Consider the following 22,113-nt stretch of genomic DNA (forward strand, 5'->3'; position numbering starts at 1 on the left):
TTTCCACTCGTGTGGGTCCATGAGGTTTCTGCTTAGTCCATCTGCCAGTGTATTTAGTTTTCCTGGCAGGAATTGAGCTTGTAGATTCACTTGGTAGCTCAAGGCTGTGTTCCATAATGCCATGGCTAGTCTGTAGAGGGGGTAAGAGTGTGCACCCCCCTGCTTGTTTATGTACCATATGACCATGGTGTTGTCCGTCTTTACCATTAATTGTCCTGGAAGAATGTGGTCCTTGAAGGCTGTCAGAGCATTCTGTACAGCTAAAATTTTCTTTTGATGTATGTGTAGGAGCATTTGACTTGGGTTCCATTTGCCCTGAATGCACTTCTCTGCCGGTGGGCCACCCATGCATTGTCTGAAGCATCCTTTGTTAAGGTTTGGGTGGCAGGGGGTAGTGTGAATGGTAGTCCCCTGTTTTGGTGGCAAGCCTCTGCCCACCAAAGAAACTCTAGGCGTAGACAAGGTAGGATAGGAATCATTGCTTCTAGATCCTGTGAATGTTGACACCATAGGCTTTTGAGATACCATTGTAGTTTCCTCATATGCAGCCTTGTATATGGAATTAGAAGAATGCAGGAAGCCATGAACCTCAAAGCTTGCAGTATTTTCCTTGCACATAACTGGGTTCTTGTGGCCACTTGTTTGAAGTAGGTTGTCAAATGAATCTGTTTCTCTGGCGTGAGAAAAGCCATCTGGGAAGTTGTGTTCAAGCTTGCTCCCAGGAATATAATTTGTTGACAGGGTACCAGGTGTGACTTCTTTTTGTTTATGGTGTACCCCAGACAAGTCAGTACGCTTTGAACAAAGGCTAGATGATTCAAAAGTATGTCCTGGCTTTCTGCCTGAATTAGACAATCGTCCAAGTATGGGTATATTTGAATATTTATTTGCCTGCAGAATGCAAATGACTGAAGCTAGTCACTTTGTGAATACCCTGGGCGCAGTAGATAAGCCAAAGGGCAGTGCAGGGAACTGATAGTGCACGCTGCCTGCTTTGAAGTGTAGGTATCTTCTGCAAACCCCCCTGATAGGGATGTGCAGGTATGCTTCTTTTAAGTCTAGTGTTGACAACCATGCATCTTTGCCTAGCATAGGAAGCAGCTGATGAAGAGTCAGCATCTTGAATTTTAGAATCACCAGAAAGGTGTTTAGAGTAGAAAGGTCCAGGATAGGACGCCATGTATTGCCTTTTCTGGGTACCAGGAAAAGTCTCGAATAGAACCCTTGTCCCTTTTCCTCTTCTGGTACCAACCGAATAGCCCCCATGCTTAAGAGAGAGAGTATTTGATTTTGGGCCTCTGCCCACTGATTTAGGGGTAGATCTGGCCACCCGCTTGGAGTTGGTAAGGTGTGGAAGTGAAATTTGTATCCTTGGGACACTATACTTAAAACCCATTTGTCCTGGGTAATGAGCCCATAATTTTTGGTCTGCAGACCTATCTTTCCGCCTAAAGGAGCATTCAGTTGGGAAGTGCTTGGAAGTTTTAAAAACAAGTAATTGAGACAGTTTTCCATAGGGGGGAGTCTTACTACTCCCTGATTTGGGTGTGGCAACCCCCCACTGCTTAGTCTTGTGTGTCCCCGGGGACTGAAACCTGGGGTTTCTGCTATGTCTGGGTTTGGCTTGGGAAGACCTGGAAGGGGCTGGAAAGGACCAATTCTTAGAGGGCCACTGCCTACTAAATCTAGGAGGCTGAACTTGTAAGAAATCTTTAACAGTTTGCATGGATTTAGCTTTACCTTCCATCTTTTTAAGAACTTCCTCAGTCTTGTTGTCAAACAAGCGGTCCAGATTTAAGGGAGCATTCAACAATTTAGCTTTAACATGATCATTCAAAGATTGCTCGTTAAGCCAAGCATGCCTTCTGAGCACAGACCCAGTAACAGCAGCCCTGCAAGAGGCCTCTAAAGAATCAAATCCACATTGCAAAGTATGTTTTCCAACCTGTTCAGCAAAATGCATTAAATCCTGTAATTCTTTATTTTCCGCACAGTCAGGAATCATCATTTTCTGTTTAAGCAATCCAATAATATATGAAACTGGCAGTTTAAAGCCCTAATGGCCAAGGTTGCAGAAGTGTAAACCTTCTTACCCCATCTATCCAGTGCCCTGGAGTCTCTATCAGAAGGGGTAGGATTTTTAGCAGTAGCAGCCTTAATGCCCTTGGGTCCCTGTGAAATAGTCCCTGGATCCGCAGTAGGATTTTTAAAAAGGAACTTGTGAGAATCGGGAACCCTGTAATATCTGTCAGGTTTTCTGGGAGCAGGAGGCAAAGAATCAGGGGCCAAACTAGATTCTGAAAAAGCATCATCAACAATGTCTAGTACAGGAGAGATAGCTAAAGCCCTATGCTGAGGCAGGAGTAAGAAATCCCTAAGCCTCTTTTTTGAATCAGAAAAATCCTGGCTTTCCCAGTGGAAATGCTCCCTTAGAGTATGTAAGGTTTCACCAAAAGAAAGATCCTCTGGAGAGGAAGCAGAGGGAATAGAGTCCTCTGCATCAGAATCCTCATAAGTAGATAAGGGCAAATCCAGATCATCAGAAGAATCAGAAAAATCAGAATCCTGGTCAGACGATTCATAAACAACTTCAGTCCTAGGTCTCTTAGAAGGGGGAGACTGGCTTCCCCTGATTAGAGTTATAAGATCTTCAGCCATTCTTATCATTTGTTTCTTAGGCATAGAGGCCTGAGCATGCAGCCTGGGCGTCGCTTTTTTAAGCATGGTTAGAGATTTAGGAATAAAAGAAGGAGGTGTTGGTTTAATATGCAGGTCTATAGGCCTGAATACACCCTCAGAAGCCGGTGCCTGCACAGCGGCTCCAGACCCATCCAAGGAAGAGACATCCGCAGGTTCCACAGTTGAAGCATCACGCGGCATACCAGACTCCAAATGGGTCTCAGTAGAGGCCTGCGAATCAGAAGTAGCAGGTATCAGGGGCTGCAAAAGCGCCTCAATGAGTACCGGTGAACTGGCGACTGGCTTAGGAGAAGCGCTGCCGGCAGTTTTAGACCTCGGCGGCCTGTCTCTGTCTTTGTCCTTGCGTTTTTTCTGAATTCCGGTAGTCGGATGGCTAACCGACGACATTTCTGGATAATTAAACCGAGAACTGAAATATTTAGAGGCGAAAATATACAGACGGATAGTCTGCTGATTAAATAAAGCAGAAAACCGACAGCAAGGTACGTCGTGGTCAGGGCCTAGGTGAGGAATACAGTACGAATAAAAATCTTTATGAGGTATTTGCTTTCCACAAGTAATGCAATTAGCAACTTTTACTGACATCGGTAAGGAGCAAGAAAGTTTCCCCAACGGGGTACTTAGATTTAGTTGAAGACTTTGGTTCTGAAACTCGAAAATGAAAATTTTAGGAGTCGGCCGACCGGTACTTGCGAACTGCTTCTGCTTCGGGCACCGTATGGCAAGAATGACTGGTGTAATGGCGTCGGTTGCATGTTTTATACCCCTGACGATCTGACGTCATGGAAAAAGGGACAGCAACCGACGCAGGACCCAAGACTCTGTTAATCAGGCAGACTGAGGGTCACTGCAAGCAGATAACCCAAATGTAATGACTGCAACAGTGAAACACGAAGAACATCTGCCAGTATGACGGTTTGGGAATTGTTTTATATTTTATTAACTCTTTATATAGATTTGAAATGGAATTTTTCTTTTCACAACTATTATATATAAATTCATACAGAAAACGTATTAGATTTGGAATATCTTTAAATGAGGAATTATTAATTCATCTGAATAAATTTTGAGTGTACATTAGAATGCTTTTTAAGGTTAACCAGTCCTGTGTTGGAATATTGTAAGCAGTATTTATCACATCTATATCTAAAACATTTAACTTATTTACACATTGAAATCAGCATAAGAATCCATTTTGTTCCCAGGAGGTTATTGTTTCCTTATACATTTTGTGAAGAAAGTTCTTAGTGATGGTAAATGGGGGTAAAAGGTCAAACCAAAGTTTTAGAGCTATGTTTGCATTGATAAGTTTCCTAAACGAATTGATGTAATGATTAATCAATGTTGTTTTAGAAGGTTTTGTTATATTATATTGTATACTTAGGCATAGTATGTACCACGGTTTGCTTGATTTGTCTACTATTAATTTTTTTTTAACAGATTACATTCATTTGTTAATATAGCCGTTGTTAATTCTTTCCAGTTGGCAAAATAATTTGGGTTTATCCAGTCTATTGTAGTTTTAAGCACAGATGCTTTTATATATGTTTCCATTTCTGGGAAGTTCAATCCTCGTTTCCAGGGTCTAATGTGATGAGTTAGAGCTACTCTATTCTTTTTGGGATACCATAAACATTTTATTAAACATGAGTTTATTTATTTAAGAATGCATCTTTCAGGAATTAACTGTATTGCTAATGCTACATATAGTATTTTTGGCAATAAGACCATTTTATTAATTGCAATCTGTCTTTAAAAGTTAATATAATTTGGTTCCATTTTTCTACATATATTTTGATTGTTTCGATAATGTTTTTATAATTTATTAATATTGTTTTGTTTATATTTTTGCATAACACTATTCCTAAATAATTTAGCGTAAGGTCTTGTTTTCTTATGATGGATTTATCTGTAACTTGTAGGTCTATTTTCTTATTTAAAAATAGAAATTTTGATTTTGCTTTATTAAAGTGTAGACCTGAAATCTTATAAAATGTTTCCATTACTTCTTCTAGCTCTCCTAATGATTCTCTGGAGTTTGATAGGGTTAATAAAATATCATCAGCAAAAAGCATTATTTTAGATATGTACTGGTCATAAACTTCTTCTATTCCTTTTATTCTTGGATTATTGCGTATTATTTCTGCAAGCATTTCTATAGCAAACATTTCTGTTTCTTTTCCATGTGAACTTCACTACTAGATAAAATATCTACGGACAGAGTATTGTCTTGCAAGGGGACTCCTACTCTAGACTACTCTTTAGTTTAAAGGGTTTGATTCTCAAATACCTGCGCCAGGTAGTGTAACAGCCCCAGAAGATGTGTCTAACCCTGACTCCACAGTGGCCAGCAAAGCTACACTACAGGGAGATGGGGCTGTAGGTCAAACAGACATTTATTTTTGTTTTTTTCTTTTTAGGTGCAAATGGATATGATTTGGGGGGGCTGAGTTAGGAAGTCAGGGGAGAGAACACCAACTAGAGTAATAAAATGACAGTATTGATAATGCATCACAATAAGCACTTAAAGTTTCTAATCATAAGTATGTTCTCACACAGCTACACTCAAACTTTGCTATCATCACAAAAACAGTTTGAAATGTGTTCATAACTCTTTTACAACTGATAGAATTAAAGAATTTCCAGTACACACAGTCCAAACACCAAAGCAACCAATGTGACAAAACCAGTGTTGAGAATTTGCTGCACACACTTTAACCACATTAAATTGCCATAAACTAAGGTTTAACAATTTAAACTACAGTTTCTTGTCAGAGAACTAAAATCACTACAGCACATTCAAATAACTTAACTGGAGGTAAAATCGAGATCTGATGTTAAAACACACACAGAGCAGAATCATACATATAGTACATAATATAGAAATCCTGAAAGAAATCCAAGTTATGCAATATTATCTTGTCCAAAATAAAGCAGGGTAATAATAGTAAAGACAAGCCTCTAGTATCTAAAAGAACTCGCACACTGCACACTTCTGAAAGAAATACTGAATGTTTCCTCAGAAAAAGTAAAACATCTGTCAAAAATAGAAGCCAAACACTGCTACAAACAGAAATTCTGGTAGAAATAAAATATTAAAATAAATGTTTTTAAATAGAAATAGACAATAAATATAATAATAAAATGAGAGGAATGGGGCTTATCTGATCAATAAACCAGAGAAATCAGCACTGGATCCTGTGAAAAGTCAGAAAACTTTTTCTTTGGATGGTATAAAAAAAAAGACTGAGCACTCGCTTCCTGTGACAGCTGTGGCCTTCCCTCTCAGGATATTCCCAGCCAATCAGCTCTCATAGGAAAAGAGATGGAGGACAACATAAGCTTTTGAAAGCTGGGTAGTAGTGGGTTACCATGGCAGATCTCCCAAAATGCCAATGAGGCAGTGGGAATGATGAACATCTCATTTGGATAATTAAGCATTCTCACAAGCATCTGTACAGACAGCAAAATAATTTTACAGCCACAGAAGAACTGGCTCTTGGAAGAAATATATAATTTCAATATGCAAAATTAAATTCAGTGATACTGCTGCTGTCACAAAAAATACAAGCACAAAGCTCATATGTGCACCATTTTGGAGTAAAGTGAAAGAAATGTGGTATGCTTTTTACCTTCTCCATCCGTAGCATTGAGTTCTATTCGCTGTTCTGCTGGTGCTGTGTTCTGGTTAATTTCCCTGTTCAGCATGTCTGGGTTCTGTACTGCATTGACATACTTGCTGTACCACGCATTCCTCTCACTCACCAGTTGCATGACTAGTTCTTGCAGCTCTGCTAACTTCAGCTGGAGACAGGGAAGAAGAAATAAGTAAACTGTTGAGTGCAATAGCAAGAGTAAAAATACAACCTTCCCCAACTAATGAGATGACAAATCAGCATTAATTGTTTATCAAACATGGCAATGATTTCTTCAGTCATGAGGGTTTGTGTGAGGACTTTACCTTCATTTCTTCTTTGTCCTGTGCCAACCTGTTAATATAGTCATCCTTCTCGTGGTGCCTCTGCTTAAGAACAGCTCTCTGACTCTGATACAGAGCGATGTACTCACCTGAAAGACAGAAGGTTGTAAAAATGTCAGAGACAACACTCAAATTTAAACAATAATAGAATAAAGAACAAAAAAATGACAAGCAGCAGAGTAAGGTTCAAGTTTAGTAAAGAGGTTCCACTTATACACCTTTGCAACTAATTATTTTTATTAACTGGGTATGCTCAGCTGGGCAAAGAAAACGAACAGTGAGCTCCTCAAGTGAATGAAGCTTGCAAGAATTAGCACTGCTGCCTTGCAGCTCTTAGGTTCCCAGTTTGCTGCTTGGTTGTGTGCCTTGCTTTGTTCGAGTAACCTGCTCGTGCGACCTCAACCTGGTCTGTGACATCAACAGGACTTGTTGGTGGGACAGATTTGTGCCCCAGAGACTCCCCCATCTGTGGAATAGACTCTCTCTACACATCAAGCAGAGTTTCTCATTATCCCTTTTCAAGTGCAACCTGGATAACTGGATTGGAAACAGAAAATACACCCCTGGGATTCCACCTGTGTCCTTGCTGGACAGGGCCTTTGGGTGCTGACTTGTCTAAACATGGGCTAAACTCTTACCTAGGCTTATAACAGCTTCAGGGCTGATAGCCTAGTAACTTCCTATGATCCTATGTGCAACGTCCATATGCCTTACCTGTAACTAGTCGGTTTACTGTTAGGTTCTGATTACTTTTCACATCGTGAAGACATAACACAAGCAGATAGACAGCCCTCTAAAATATCCACAAGTGGATGAGCAAGTGACTGAGAAGATAATTGGAAGAGTTAACTCCCTTGTCCTTAATGTTGACTAATGGTTGCTCTCAAATCCACTAGGTAACCTGACGTGCTTTCACATGCATATTCAGATCAGAGCTTTAGGGTGTAGCACTGCTAGGTAGGGAATGTGCATTCCTGTGTCTCCAAGCCTTTGCTGAAAGTCTACACTGCCTACTTCCAGGAAGGGCAAGTTGACATCATTCACTCACTTCCCTCTCCCCAGCCACCACTTTTATAGTGCTCGTGTCACTAATTTATTCAAGGTCATCTGAGTCATATGTAGAATTTCATTCCTCTGCATCATGGAACCAGTTGGAAGCATATAAATTTAAAATTAAGTCAGTTATGCTATGTTCACTGTTTACATTTAAGTACAAGGCAAAATGCAGTCTAAGAAAAATAAAACAAGCAACAGTGTGGTAGAAACTAAGCGGCAGCTTTAACACTGAAATCTGGCAAGAGTCAAGAGATTAAATGATAATTGAAGTGCAGTATGCAAGACAAGAAATTCCAAGAAGATGACAATGTCTGTTAAAGCTGTATGTACTTGCTGCAAATAAAATTTACAAGAGTGGGTATCAAAGCTTTCTGTAGCCCTTTGCATACCTAGTTACTGTGAAAATTACAGTTCTGTACTCGCCATAACTATGCATCTGTGTTGTCTGTTTTCACCCTTCCTCAGCTGATGGGTCTTGGATCAGTCAATGGCCATTCGACCGACTTTAGGCTCTGTAGCTCGAGGTACTCTCCTTACCCATAATCCCTTAAGTGTGAGTTACCTCAGGTCGAGTTTGCCCTCAAGTTATGAAATACAATGTCAAAAATGGAACAGGCAGCCCATAGTACTTCTATGTAACTAATACAAAAAGTAAAAAGATGGGAACATGAATAAATCAGAACAGGAAACTCTGGAGCCTAGGAGTATCCCTCAGGTCAGACCAAGATGCAGACAAAAGGGGAAGGAGGAATAGTGGGTGTGAAGTTGAGGAAGGACAAAAACAGGCAGCAAATGCAGAGCTATGGTGAGTACATAACTAATATCCGAGGTTGCCTTTTTGTCCATTCCTCAACTGATGGGACAGAGAACCCAGTTAAGAGTCATCTTTGTTCATCCTCAAGGAAGGATATTCTGGAGTACTGAGGAACCAAAAGCTGTTCTATTCCTTGATAAAATGTCCATCTTGTAATAATCTATAAAAGTATGAGCACTGGACCAAGTAGCAGCTGCACAGATGTCATCTACAGATGCTTTAGACCAGAAAGTGGATGACGTGGCCATAGACCTGGTGGATTGTGTTTTAGGACATTTTGGTAATGACGGACCTTTGTTGCTGTAAATAAAGGTGATGCAATCAGTGAGCCATCTGGCTAGAGTCACTCTTGACAATGCTGTGTCAAATTTACCTTTAGCAAAGGATACAAACAGTTGTTTTGCCTTCCTGAAATTTTTATTTCTATGAACATAAATTCTGAGCTGCCTATGAACATCTTGTAAATGAAACATATATTCTCCCTTGTTAAAGAATGTTTGGAAAGAAGACTGGTAAGCTGACTGACTGAGACTAGTTTCTGACACCACCTTTAGTAGAAAGGAGGAGTTAGTCTGAAGTAACAACCTATTCTTGTGAAAAAAAATGGTTGAGAGGAAAGTGCTTGGAGTTCGGATTACTAGTCCAGTTGAGGTAATGGCCACTAGAAAAAAGTTTTCCAGGAAAAAATTTTAACTCAGTTTTTGCTGATAGTTTGAAGGGAGACGGAGTAAGGGCCTGAAGAACCAGCACAAGGTCCCATGGCGGTACAGAATCTTTCACTAGAGGGCAGAGCAGTAAGGTCCCCTTAAGGAAGGCTTTACATTACTTTAGATTAGCTAAAGAAGAAGGATTTACATCATAGGTAGGTACTAGGCTATCGGCCCTGGGGCCTATACAAGCCCAGCCAAAAAGGTACCCTGGGCACTGTTTTCCGACTACTTTCTCTTGGCACTGCATTTTCCAGGGAAAACCAGTGTGAAAATGTTGAGATGAGACGGTTGCACCTTAATAGTCAAATAACTTGCTCCTTTGTTGAAGATGGAAAGTCAAGAATAGCTGGAATAGGCATAAAAAAGGGTCTATCTCTCTCTGAATGGTTCAAATCAGTATCTTTTCCATTTATTTTTATAAAGTTTGCTAGTGGAAGCTTTTTGGGATGGCATAAGACTAAGGTGAACAGTGGAGGAAAGCTTGGCACTTATAGCCATCACTGGAATTGGAGAAAATGTGGTGCCATCACTGGAATTGGAGAAAATGTGGTCAGACTAAGGGATAGAATGTCTGGGTGAGGCAGCCCAGACAGATGAGACAGAAGGTCCTGAAAAGGATCAGACACCCATGGAGGGTGAAGATGAGGCCAAAGGAAGGGGAACCATACTTGGTGATGCCGGAATGGGGCAATGAGGATTACCTTGCTCTAAACTTTCTGAATAAACTTGGGGAGAAGAGTGGGAGGAAAAGTGTGTAGTAGACCAGAGGGCCAATCATGAACTACAGCATCTCTCAGTGGCCCCCTTTCCAGGAGGGAAATCAGGGCAAAGTTTCTACTTCACTTGATATTGAGGGGAAAGGCAAAAAGGTCACACCTCAGTTGACCCCACTGATTAACAATCATGTCCACCACTGATTGAAAAACCACTTGTGAGGGATTAAAATAGACCTTCTTAAGTTTGTCTGCTAGCACATTGGTTTTCCCTGGAAAATGCATTGCCAAGAGAAAGTGGTCGGAAAACAGTGCCCATTGCCACACTCAACGCCTTCCTGCAAACTGGGTAAGATCTGGTTCTCCCTTGTTTGTTTATGTACCAGACTACTGATATGTTGTCCATCTGAATTGCAGCCATCCTTAGAGGGAGAACATCTTGAAATGCCTGCAGTGCATATAGGATTGCTCTCATTTCTAGGACACCAATGTGAATGTTGGCCTCCATCTGTGTCCACGTGTCTTGAACTGTCCTTCCCAGGTAAGCCCCCTCTGCCCCAGTTGGAAGGCATCCATAGTCACTGTGGCTTTGGGGGAAGGGAGCATGAAGGGGCAGTTCTGAAAAACTTCCTTAGCATGAACCCACCATGCTATGTGCCATCAGCAAACTGCTATGATGCAAATGTGCCAAAGGAACTAGAAGTATGGAGGATGCCATGGAACCCAGCAAATGCAGAACTAGTTTGGCTATAGGTGAATGAACAGTGAAGGTATGTACTGCTTCCTTAAAAGTGTCCAATCTTGATTGAAGAACACTTGCTACTTGTGATTTCATATCTAGATGGACACCAATGAACCCAGAGTTTGTGTTGGACAAAGATGAGACTTGGAATAATTTATGGCAATGCCCAGCTGTGAACAGATATCAATCAAGTATTCCCCGGCTTGAAATAGTAGAGGCTTGGTGGAAGCAGACAGGAGCCAGTTGTCTAGATAAGGAAACACGTGGAATCCTTACACTCTTAGGTGATTTGCAACCAATACACTTGGTGAACACCTGGGTGGGTTTGTGGTGAGCCCAAAAGACATGGCTTTGAACTGCAAATGACTGGCTCCCAGCCAGAAGTGTAAGTGTCTTCTGGAGTGCCTGTGTATCTTGATATGATAGAATGAATCCTGAAGATCACTACTGCATATCCAATTGTCCTTCCTTAAGAGAGGCAGAATGGACTGAACCGTGACCATCCACAACTTCGAGTGTTTCACAAAACTAATTTAGACTGCTGAGATCCAAAACTTGTCTGAGGTCCCCGGTCTTCTTTGACACCAAAAAGAATCTTGAATAAGTTCTGGACCTAGGTGGTCTGGCGGGAGCAGCTGGATGACTTCTTTCTAACAGCTTTTTTATTTCTGTAGCTGCAGCTTTTCTTTAACTGGGTGGAACTTTGTGAATTCTTCTGTTTTATTTTGGGGGAGCAAAACAACATGGTATATAACACCTTCTGGGTATGATACTCTGTACCCAAGAATCTTTGGTAATGATGGTCCAGGCTTGTGGGTGCAGATATATCCTCCTGCACTGCCTCCAGAGTACATCACTCAAGTAATCCTTCAGAGATGCTGAAAGGGATAATCCAAGAATGAAACTCTGAAGCCCTGATTTTGAAGGCCATCTCTGTCATGAGGATGGTATCTTCCATTCAAATCCCCCCACCATCTGCTGCGAGGGGATCATTTTCCATAAGAGTTTTGGGAAGAGCCCTGTCATTTTCTAAACCACAATTTTCTATCCCCTCTGGTTTTGCGAGAAGGTCCTTTGAGGAGTAGAAAAACAAATTCCTGTGGCAAAAAGTGTCTTCCAATCTTGCTGACTCCTGGATACAGTTTTTTTTAATCTTAGTACCAATAACATAGACCCATCTAAAAGAGTGTTGATGAATGAAGACTTCAAGGGCTCCACAAAATCACAAAGGCACATATTTTGGAGACACACACATATTCCCCCCCCCCAATTGTTTTAGTGAATTGCTTATCCAATCTCTCTTCCCAACCCTTTCTAACCTCCTCTGATCAAGTCTTATAGTTAATCAAGCAATATTTTATATGCTTTACCAATTATCCCTTTTTAACAGCAGCTTCTGTTCTACATTCTACTAAAAACTCTACCAGTGCTGGTCTTTCTCTCTTTGCCTATACTCTGACATCAGCCCTTGAAAGGAAAGGCAATCTCAAGCCTGCAGTGTCCAAATAAATTCTCAGCCTCTTCCCATTCTATTACCTTTTCCTCTCTAATTATTTGCTCCCAATACTTTGTTTCCTTTGCCAATATTCTCCAATAATTCTCCAATAAATTCCAGCCCCTCTAGCCTACTGTCTGCGTCTCTAATTTCAGTACTCCCCTATTGCCATAATCTCCTTTCTCCATTCCCATATCAACTTACATTCTGATACTTTATGTATATAATCATTCTGTATGGTTATTACTCTCCTTAAGGATATGCATCCAACATCCCACTTTCTCTCCTTGCTTCTTGAGCTTCCCTCTATTTTGTCATCATTCCTTTCTAATATGAATTATAGCTTTCTGCTTGTAATATGTACAGCAGCCTTAACTGTGCAGCTCTGAAATACCCCTTCAAGTCGGGTAATCCCAAACCACTTTGTTCCATTGAAAGAATTACCTTATCCCACTTGATTCTTGCCATCTTCCCCTCCCAGATAAAATCCTTCAGCTCTTTTATTGGTAGCCACAACTTCTTCTCTGGATGATAAAAACATGCCTGATCTGTGCATAAAACTAAAAGGCATAACTGCATTTTAACTGCTTGAATATTGCTATCCATACCAGTAAAACACAGTTTCCAATTTCTCAGTGTTTGTATTATAAAGGCATTATGTACTTACCACAATGTTCCATCTGTGTTGTTCAGTTTCATCCTTCCTCAACTAAGGGGATCCTTGGATCCAACTCGGCCAGTATACTTGCTCAAACTCTCAAGCTTCCTTACCCATAATACACCATTCCTAACATCCATCACATCTTGTTTGCTTGACTGGAAGAGAATAAAATAATTGCCATAACTGGAGTTCAACACGAGGGACGTAGGTGTCCTGAAGAGTCTCATTCTTCCAGAAGTCCATTAGGAAAAATGGAGGGGGATGGTGGGTGGGGAGTTGAAGAATGAAAATGGCCAACAAAGATGGAACGTTATGGTAAGTATATAACCTCTTTACCTGATGTTGTAAATTTTTATTCTTTTCTCAACTAATGGGACAGTCCCCAACTATCTAAATTCCTGGGTGGACACTAAGGGAGGATTATTCCTTAGTACGGTTAAGCCAAAGGCTGCCCTTCCCCTCAAGACCAAATCTAGTTTGTAATGAGTGATAAAGGTATGAGGATTTGACCAAGTTGCAGCCACACATATCGTCCACAGAGGCTTTGGCTGGAAAACAGCAGAAGTTGTCCTAGATCTGGTTGAATGTGGCTTTAATGGTTTTAGTAAGGGGAAATTCAATTTACTATAAATAAAAGGAGATCCAATCTGTCAGTCTTCTAGCTAGAGTTACCTTTGTAACAGATTCACCCAGTTTATTATGTCCAAAGGAAACAAATAGCTGATTTGTCTTTCTAAACTGTTTTGTTCTGTGTAGGTCGAAACATAATAGTCTATGAACATCCAAGTAAGTGCAGCAATTATTCCCCTTTATTTGTAAATTCTGGAAAGAATACTGGCAAGTTAATGAACTAGTGAAATGAGAATCACTTTGCTCTTCAACCTGGCTACTTTCTAAAGGAATTTGAGAATTAGGGAGTTGGAGGATAAACGTACAGACCACCGGGGGGGCACTCATTGAGCAGATCATCCCTCAGTGATTCCCCTGGTGGGGAAATCAGGACAAAGAAGTTGCTGCACTTGTTGTTCAGGGGAGATGCAAAAAAATTTCTGCAAGACTTGGCCTCACCGACTGAAAATCATTTATCACTTTGCTGTTGAGAGACCACTCATAAGGTAGTGAGATGGACTTGCTCAGTTTGTCTGTTATAATGTTGGATTTCCCTGGAATATGCACCGCTATTAGAAAGTGGTTGGAGGATATCACCCATTGCCACACTCTTGAGGGTATCTCAACATAGGGGATAAGACCTAGTTCCCCCTTGCTTGTTGATGTACCAAACTACTGATATTTGTCTGCCTGGACTGCAACTGTTCTGACAGGAAGAGAGTCCTGAAATGCCTGCAAAGCTAACAGCACTGCTCTCATCTCCAGAACACTGATATGCAAACTGGCCTCTAAGGGGTACCAAGTGACTTGGACGGTCTTCCCCAGGAAGTGCTTCCCCCCAATTTGGGATGTGTCTGTGGTCACTATGGCTTGGACTTACGAGGATGAAAGGACGACCTTGCAACAGCTGTTGTGACTGCATCCACCAGGAAAGGTACCATATGCATACTCGAGTTATTTCCATCTATGCTTAGATGGGTTGAGAAAGCACTGACCATTGTGTTGCTAGCATCCACTGTAGAATTCTCATGTTCATAGGTTCCATAGGTGTGTACTAGGCTAATGGCCCTGAAGCCTTTACAAACCTAGACCACAGAAGTGTCCTGGCAATGTGCTCCCCGACGTTAGTTCCCAATGCCTCTATCTAAAGTAGAGCCACTGGGGTGATCCCCAGGGTGAACTTTCTATTTCCCATCCACTTGCCAAGATTTCTCTTGAAGAGGGACAGTGATGTGCTCTGCTTGAAATGTATGGGAAGTCTATTCCAGAGCATGCACAGTCTCTGGGTTATGAACCTGTCCCTCTAGCATGTTCTGATGATTGTGGTAATGAGGGGGAGGTCTCTGGAGCGTTTGGTGCGGAGGGATTGGGATTTCTTTAGATGTAGCATTTTTAACTGAGCTGGATCAGACATAGCTTTGTAAGTCAAGCAGAGATCGTCTCTTAGTAGATGACATGAGACAGAGAACAGCTGGAGTTTTTTGAGTCTGCCCGTGTAGGACATGTGTTTATGGCCTAGGATCCACTTCGTGAGGTACTTCTGTGGCCTCTCCAGCTGTTGCTGGTGTCCAGTGAGGTACATGCCAAATGGAGCATTATTGGTCTAATAAGGGAAGAGTAGAGAGAAATGATGACCTCTTTCTTCCTAGATGCAAAACCCTTGGTAATGAGATGTGCCACAAAGAATGACTTTCTGACCACAGTGGCAATGTGGTGGTCGAAGGAAAGGTTGCTGTCACAACCTGTGCCCCGAGACCTCTTATAACACCTACAATGTTCAGTGGGCTCCCATCAATGTAGTAATTAGTGAGAACTGAGTTTTTCCCAAAGGAGATGACGACGCATTTTTTGGAATTAACCTGAAGGCCATGGTTTCAACACCAGTCACTGGTCTCAGTGAGGCCATTCTGTAGGATGTTGGCATCACTTGGGGAGTTAAGAATGGCTCCCAGCTTGTAGTCGTAAGTGAACTTGGTCAGCCAGAGTCCCTCCGTGTTGGCCTGGACTTCTGAGAAGTAGATGTCAAACAGGAGAGGACCCAGGCCTGATCTTTGTGGGACTCCACTTGTGAATGGTTGGCAGTCTGACTTGGGAGTCTGCTACTTTCACACTGTGGGTTCTATCTGTGAGACAATTTGCAACCCACCTAATGATATAGGGGTTGATGCCTAGTTTGGTGAGTTTATTAATTTCCTGAATGAGGAATGGTATCAAGGTAGACTGTATGAACTGCCTTACCCTCATCCACAGGTCTGGTGACTGACTCAAGGAAGTCAACCAGGTTGAGCAGGCATGATCGACCTTCCACAAAACCAAACTATGTGGGATCTAGAGTCTGGAGATTTCCTATATCCTTGTTAATTAGGTCCATGATGATGCGCTCCATAGCCTTACATATCAGAGTCATCAGGCTAATGGGGTGATAATTTCCAGGATCTGCAGTGGTCCTCCTTTATGGAAGATGACTGTAGCAGTGCGCCATTTGGTAGGGACAAAGCCTGAGATGAGGCTGTGAGCGAACAGGACACACAGCTCTATTGCCAGTTCACTTTGTAACTCATGTAGAACACAGCCAGGGATATTGTCTGGTCTCATGGAAGCTGTACTCTTCACTTTGGACAACACAGCTTTAAACTGTGCTGCAGTAATGCTGGGTGCCTAGCATTCTTCCGGTATTGATATTGGTCCTTTGGGGGTGGTGGTGGTGGTGGGGGGGGACGGGTAAAGTTGGCACTGAATTTATCGGCCAGTATGTTAGCAATATCTGTTGGCTCAGTAAAGGAGGTACCATTGTGCAGCAACTTAAGAGCAAATATGGGTATTGCCGTGGATATTCTTGATAAAATTATAGGAGGCTTTGTGGTTGTTTTTAGTGTCTGCCACAATTCTACCTTCATAGCTGGCTCTGAAGGTTTTGATGAGTGATCTCAAGTTTTTGTTGAGGCTAATAAGAGAATTTTTCCAGTCTTGGGACTTCAACTTTTTCTGCAACAGTTTCTTACTTCTGTTGTAGAGCTTATTAATGGCAGGGGACCACCACATTGGTTTCCTTTTTTTGGAGGAGAGCGTCTTGGTTCTGTTGGTTATGGCTAGTTCCAAGCATTTATGTACGTGTTCGTACAGTACCACTGGTGCATGATTCGGCAGTCATACATTTATTTTCCATTGGCATGGGTGTCATGAAGCTAGTCACCTGTTTTTAGGAGTCAAAAGTCAGTTTTGGAGAAGTTTTTCATGGTGGATACCTTTGCGGGGGGTGTGGGTGACATGCGGATTTCCATGGTGATTAGTTTGTGGCTGGATCTAACCAGGGAGGAAATGACTGTTGGTGTAGAGCACTGGTTGCCCATGTTAGTAATAACCACGTCAAGGATGTTGCTTCCTCTAGTGGGGATAAGAATGAGCTGGCCCAGGGCATTGGAAATTGATGAATTCCAGGAAGCGTTGGGACAGTGCACTGGTGCATGAGTAGTTTTCCCAGTTGGAGGGGTAGTTAAAGTCATCTAGTACGACAGTGTTGGGTTGGATCTTAATAGTTTCTAGGGTGCTTAAGAATGTGGAGTGAGAGTCTTGGGACATGGTTGAAGACCTATAGTAGACTACAGCCTGAATCACCGTCTTACCCAATGTTAGTTGTACCTAGAACATCTCAGATGCGTTATGATGAATTACTAGTCTGGAGGTGTGCATATCTTATGAATATGGAGACACCACTGCCTTTGGAGCTTCGGTCCATGTTCTCGGGCCAAAAGGTGTGGAATAAGTTATAGCCTGGTAGCGCAGGGGTGCTTTCTGCTGCTTTAAACCAGGTCTCCGTTACAGCACAAATGTCAATGTTCTCCTTTTTTAGGAGTGCTTCGAGTGTGTGCATCTTGAGATTTAGACTTCTAGCATTCAGCAGCATGACTCTCGGAATGCATTTATTTATAGCTGTTATGGTGGTAATTTGGTCTTTGGAACACTGCCTAAAAAGGCAATACTGGGGTGACAAGTGCCTTAGCTAGTACCCAGAAACCTAGGAGAGACAGATGCAGGCCATCTCTGGCAAAGCATCGAGGTCCGTCAATCATGTCATCCCAAGCAGAGAGATACTGGATCCCCTTAGAATAACACCAGAAACTTGAAAAATGTTGAAGCCAATCATTTTCTGTTTGTTCTATGATATCATTCTGGGTGCCAGTAGGATGCTGCTCAGGGCTAAGGTCATACCTGCCTGGGACACACAATCCGAGGGCTCCACCATGTCTCTTTTCATGTAGTCCAGGCAGGTGCATCTCAGGTCATTCACACCCAGATGGACAATGACAGAGTTATACTTGTACTTGTTGTGGAGTGACCTGAGTGTGTGTGTTATGTGTTGGACTCTGTCACCTGAGAGACAGCGGACTGTTACTGTGGAATGCTGCTAAGGGGACTAAAACTATTGCCACTGACTGACCACAGGCTTGCAGAATCAATTGGGCTGAAATTCTGGTACTGCAAATTATTTTCCTGACCTGCATCCTTATTGTTTCCATGCTTGACAGTGGAAGATAAGCTACCATATAGTGTGTTGAAAACTGCTCCTATGAATTATATTGTCTGGGTTGGTTGTAAATGCGACTTCTTGTAATTTACGGTTAATCTGAGATGTGAACAAGTCTGTAACACCTGATCTCGTGCTTCTACTAGCTGATGCCTGGTTGGGGCAGTAATGAGCCAGTTGTCTAAATATGGAAACACCTGGAATCCTCGCAGTCTCAAGTGAGCTGCTACTACTGCCATGCACTTGTTGAACACCCTGGGGGCTGCAGTAAGACCAAAGGGCAGTGGTCTGAGCTGACAGTGACTGGCTCACAGCTGGAAACGTACATATACTTTCTGGATTGTTTTTCATCTTTATTTGATAGTACACATACTGAAGGTCTATCAAGCACATCTAGTCATCCTTGCCCAGACAGAGCAGACTGGACTGAACCATGACTATCTAGAACTCTTGTGTGTTGAACCAACTTGTTCAGTACACTGAGATCCATAATTGGTCTCCAGTCCTCTGTTTTCTTTGGCACTTAAGAATCTCAAATAAGTTATGCATTATATTTTGTCTGGATGGACCTCTTGGATGACTTTCCTAGCAGCTTTCAAATTTCTAGTGCTGATGCCACTTTCTGATTGGGTGAAACATCTGAAAATTGTTTTGACAGTCGAGGAGACAGGAAAAAAGGAATTATACAACTTCTGGAAATAATTCTCTGCACCCAACATTCTTTTGTTATCTCAAGCTAGGCTCTTCGGTGCAGAGATAAACAACCCTGGACTGCCTCCAGAGGTAGGCAATTGGGCCTCCATTCAGGAGCAGTTAAAGGGTCTGCCAGAAAAGGAATCCCTAGACTCCCAGTTTTGTGGGCCTCATCTTCCATTAATGCTCCCCACTCGGCCTCTTGGGGAACTACCTCCATTTGTGTCCTGAAAAGGACCCTGAGATTTTCTGAACCACATATTTCGACCTCCCTGTTGATTTCTGGAAGAGGTCCTTTGAGGGGTTGAAAAAAACATGCCCACTGCAGAGAGGGTCTTTCCATCTTTCTCACGCCTGGAGTGTGCGTACTTTATTGTGGGGTCAAACAAAGAAGTGCTGTCTGAGGGGTACTGATGAAGGATAACTTGAAGGGCTCTGTAAAATCACAAAGGCTCATCCAAGCATGCCTCCTGATGGAATATCTGAACACGCAGCCCTTGAGGTGCTTTCTGCAGCGTGCAAGATAAGCCTCGGGGACAAATTTGTTTTAGCCTGTGGGGTAGCCAACTGAGAGAGCACTGAAGATTCAGCCTCAGCATTTCCAGTTCCAGAAAGAGATATGGACAGTTCTTTAATCAAATATCTTTTTAGCCTCGTAAAATGTGCCAGATAGTTCAGCAATCAGAGTGCAAATATAGCTGAAGCATAAACAAGCTTCCCAAATCTCTCTATTGCCCTAGACTCTCTATTAGGAGGATAGGCAGTGGAACTCTGTACCATAAGTTAATTTTTTGTAGCCGCAGCAGCCATGATCATGGCATCTACTAGAAACCCTTTACTCCAATTTTTACAGCCTACTGGTGGAGCCAAAATATGATCTGGGCTCTTAGCCAGCATCTCGATCATATCAGGTTCCTTCCATGCCCACCTGGAAATCAAATCAGTATGTTCTTTGGTGGGAGGAGTATCTCAAGAGGTAGACGGGCTAGTACCAAGTGTTTCTAGACACCTCACAAGAATAGTCTTGGGAAGGCCAGGCAGTCTTCTGCTTAAGGACCTCAAGAATGTCTCCAAATGAGAAGTCATTAGGTGGTGATTTTGGGGGCGTCCACTCCTTCATCGAGATCAGTATCCTCAGTGATCGACTCTTTTAGAGAGTCCAAGTGCCTTCTTTTGCGCACTCTCTTTCTAGGGACTTTCTCGGTGGGGTGGTCCAGTGAAGTATCAGAAGAGATTACAATACCCTGGGTAGAATGGAAGCTTTGGGCTGGCTGTCCCTATAAAATCCCAGCTTACTCTGTCAAATGCTTTCTCTGCATTAAGACCCACCAACAATAGTGGCATTTTTTACATTATGCTTCTCTTTGGATCATTATTGGTCTGTTAATGTTGTCAAACATTTGCCTCCCCTCCACAAAACCACACTGATCGCAGATTGGAACCACATTTTCTTAGATTGTGTTAAAATTAAGCCATTTTGGAATGGAATTAATAACTTTCAACAAGCTTTATTTACTGAATTGTTTTATTTAACTAAAGCTCTTGTATGATTAAATGTGAACAAAGGTCCTCATTTGAACAGGTCAAACAAATATTTAGTATGGACTATACTTGCAATTTAAAGGAAGTGTATAACAAGAAGATGGAATAAAAACACAATACCAACTTAAGAAGACTTCTACAGCCTACTGAAGACCACAGCATCATTGGAAATTAAAATTAAAGAACTAAGAATTTATCCAAAGCCATTTATTAACAACCTTTTGGGAAAAGTCTTAGCGTTGATTGACACAATACAATAACTGATCAGACACTCTGACAATAGAGTGGACATACTCTATACATTAAGATCTGTTATAGTGTTAGGCTAATGTAAATAGTGTACATAGTTATTTAAGATGTTATGTATAAACACTACGGAAGTCATTCAAATGCATTTGAAAAATAAAAAAAAAAATTTGGGAGAAGAAAACCACACTGATCCACATATATCAATTTTGGCATCACCTTTGCATTATTTTAGCCATTATATACATTAAACTAAAGTTATATGCTCACCATAACTAGGAATCTATGTTCTCCATTTTCACTCTTCCTCAAAGTATGGCTTGCTGATCTGACATACCGGCATTCTACAGACCAGATCCAACTCTCGAGCTCCTCCCTCTGCCCATAATGCCATAGACCATCACCAATACCTCACATTAAATCTACTGCCATAAAGGCTTCACTATATAATAGAATACGGAAAAAAAAAGTAAATCAGGGCACAAACCTGGCGTTACATGTTCCAAAGGTCCATCAGGTCATTCCAGAAGATGACTGGAAGGAGGAAGAAGGGTGGGGAGTTAAGGAAAAATGAAAATAGACAACAGAGAAACGTAATTATGGCGAGTGCATAACTTTAATATTTGTTGTTGTTTTCATACTTCCTCAGCGTATGAGACAAAGTTCATAGCAACATAAATTTTGGATGGCCCATTATTGACGGCTATTCTGGAGAACTGCTAAACCCAATAAAGCTCTGCTTCTGGAATGTAAGTCCAATTTGAACGGAGTAATAAAGGTATGAACATTAAACCAGGTGGCTGCTGTACAACTATCAGCAATGGAAGTTCTAAACCAAAAGGCAGAGGAGGTGGCCATGGATCTACTTGAATGGGCCTTAACTGACTTTAGTAAGGAAAGGTATATCCAGGAAATGCAATTTGTTATCCAATTAGCCAATGTAACTTAAGAAACTGAAGATCCCAGCTAACCAGGTGAGAGAGATAAACAGCTGGTCTGGTTTTCTGAAATCTTTCTTTCTGTGTAAGTAGAAATGAAGTCTATATATACATCTAACATATATTGTATCTATACTCCCTTGTTTGAAATGTTTGGAAAGATTGGTAAATGAATGGTTTGACTTATATTCGATTCAGAAGCATCTTTCGGTAGGAAAGAAATACTGGTTCGTAAGATACCTATATCTTTATAAAAAACAATGTATGGGGCTTTTCATGAAAGAGCCCCGAGTTCAGAAAACCTTTTAGCAAAAGTAATAGCAACTAAAAAGTTGTTTTCCAAGACAGGAATATTACGTCAGTTATGGCTGAAGGTTCAAAGGGTTGTTAAGTTAAGCTTTGAAGTACTACTGTTAAATGCCAGGTAGGTGATGGATCTTTCACTTGGGGTCTAAATAGAAAGGTATCTTTTAGAAAGGCCTAACATAATTTAGAAGTAGCCAGACACGAAGCATTGTCTCCAGAAGGACACATACATATATACACACACACATATATATATATATATATATATATATATATATACACACACACACACACACATATACTCTCTCATACACACACATATATATATATATATATATATATATATATATATATATATATATATATAGATGCACATACTTTTCT

At 41.4% G+C, this 22,113-nt stretch overlaps 1 protein-coding gene across 1 annotated transcript in view; it reads right to left on the bottom strand.

Annotated features, from left to right (window-relative positions):
• GOLGA2 (golgin A2) overlaps positions 1 to 22,113 on the bottom strand; it is a 1,989,954-nt gene that overhangs the window by 466,029 nt on the left and 1,501,812 nt on the right. Inside the window, exons 25-26 of the mRNA XM_044058153.1 lie at positions 6,662 to 6,768; positions 6,333 to 6,504 (exon numbers count right to left, since the gene is read on the bottom strand). Of these exons, the coding sequence (XP_043914088.1) occupies positions 6,333 to 6,504; positions 6,662 to 6,768 (279 nt within the window). The remainder of the gene's footprint in view (positions 1 to 6,332; positions 6,505 to 6,661; positions 6,769 to 22,113) is intronic.

Source organism: Protopterus annectens, chromosome 16.part0 (assembly GCF_019279795.1).
Source record: "Protopterus annectens isolate FY-2018-M chromosome 16.part0, PAN1.0, whole genome shotgun sequence".
NCBI classification, from domain to species: domain Eukaryota; kingdom Metazoa; phylum Chordata; order Ceratodontiformes; family Protopteridae; genus Protopterus; species Protopterus annectens.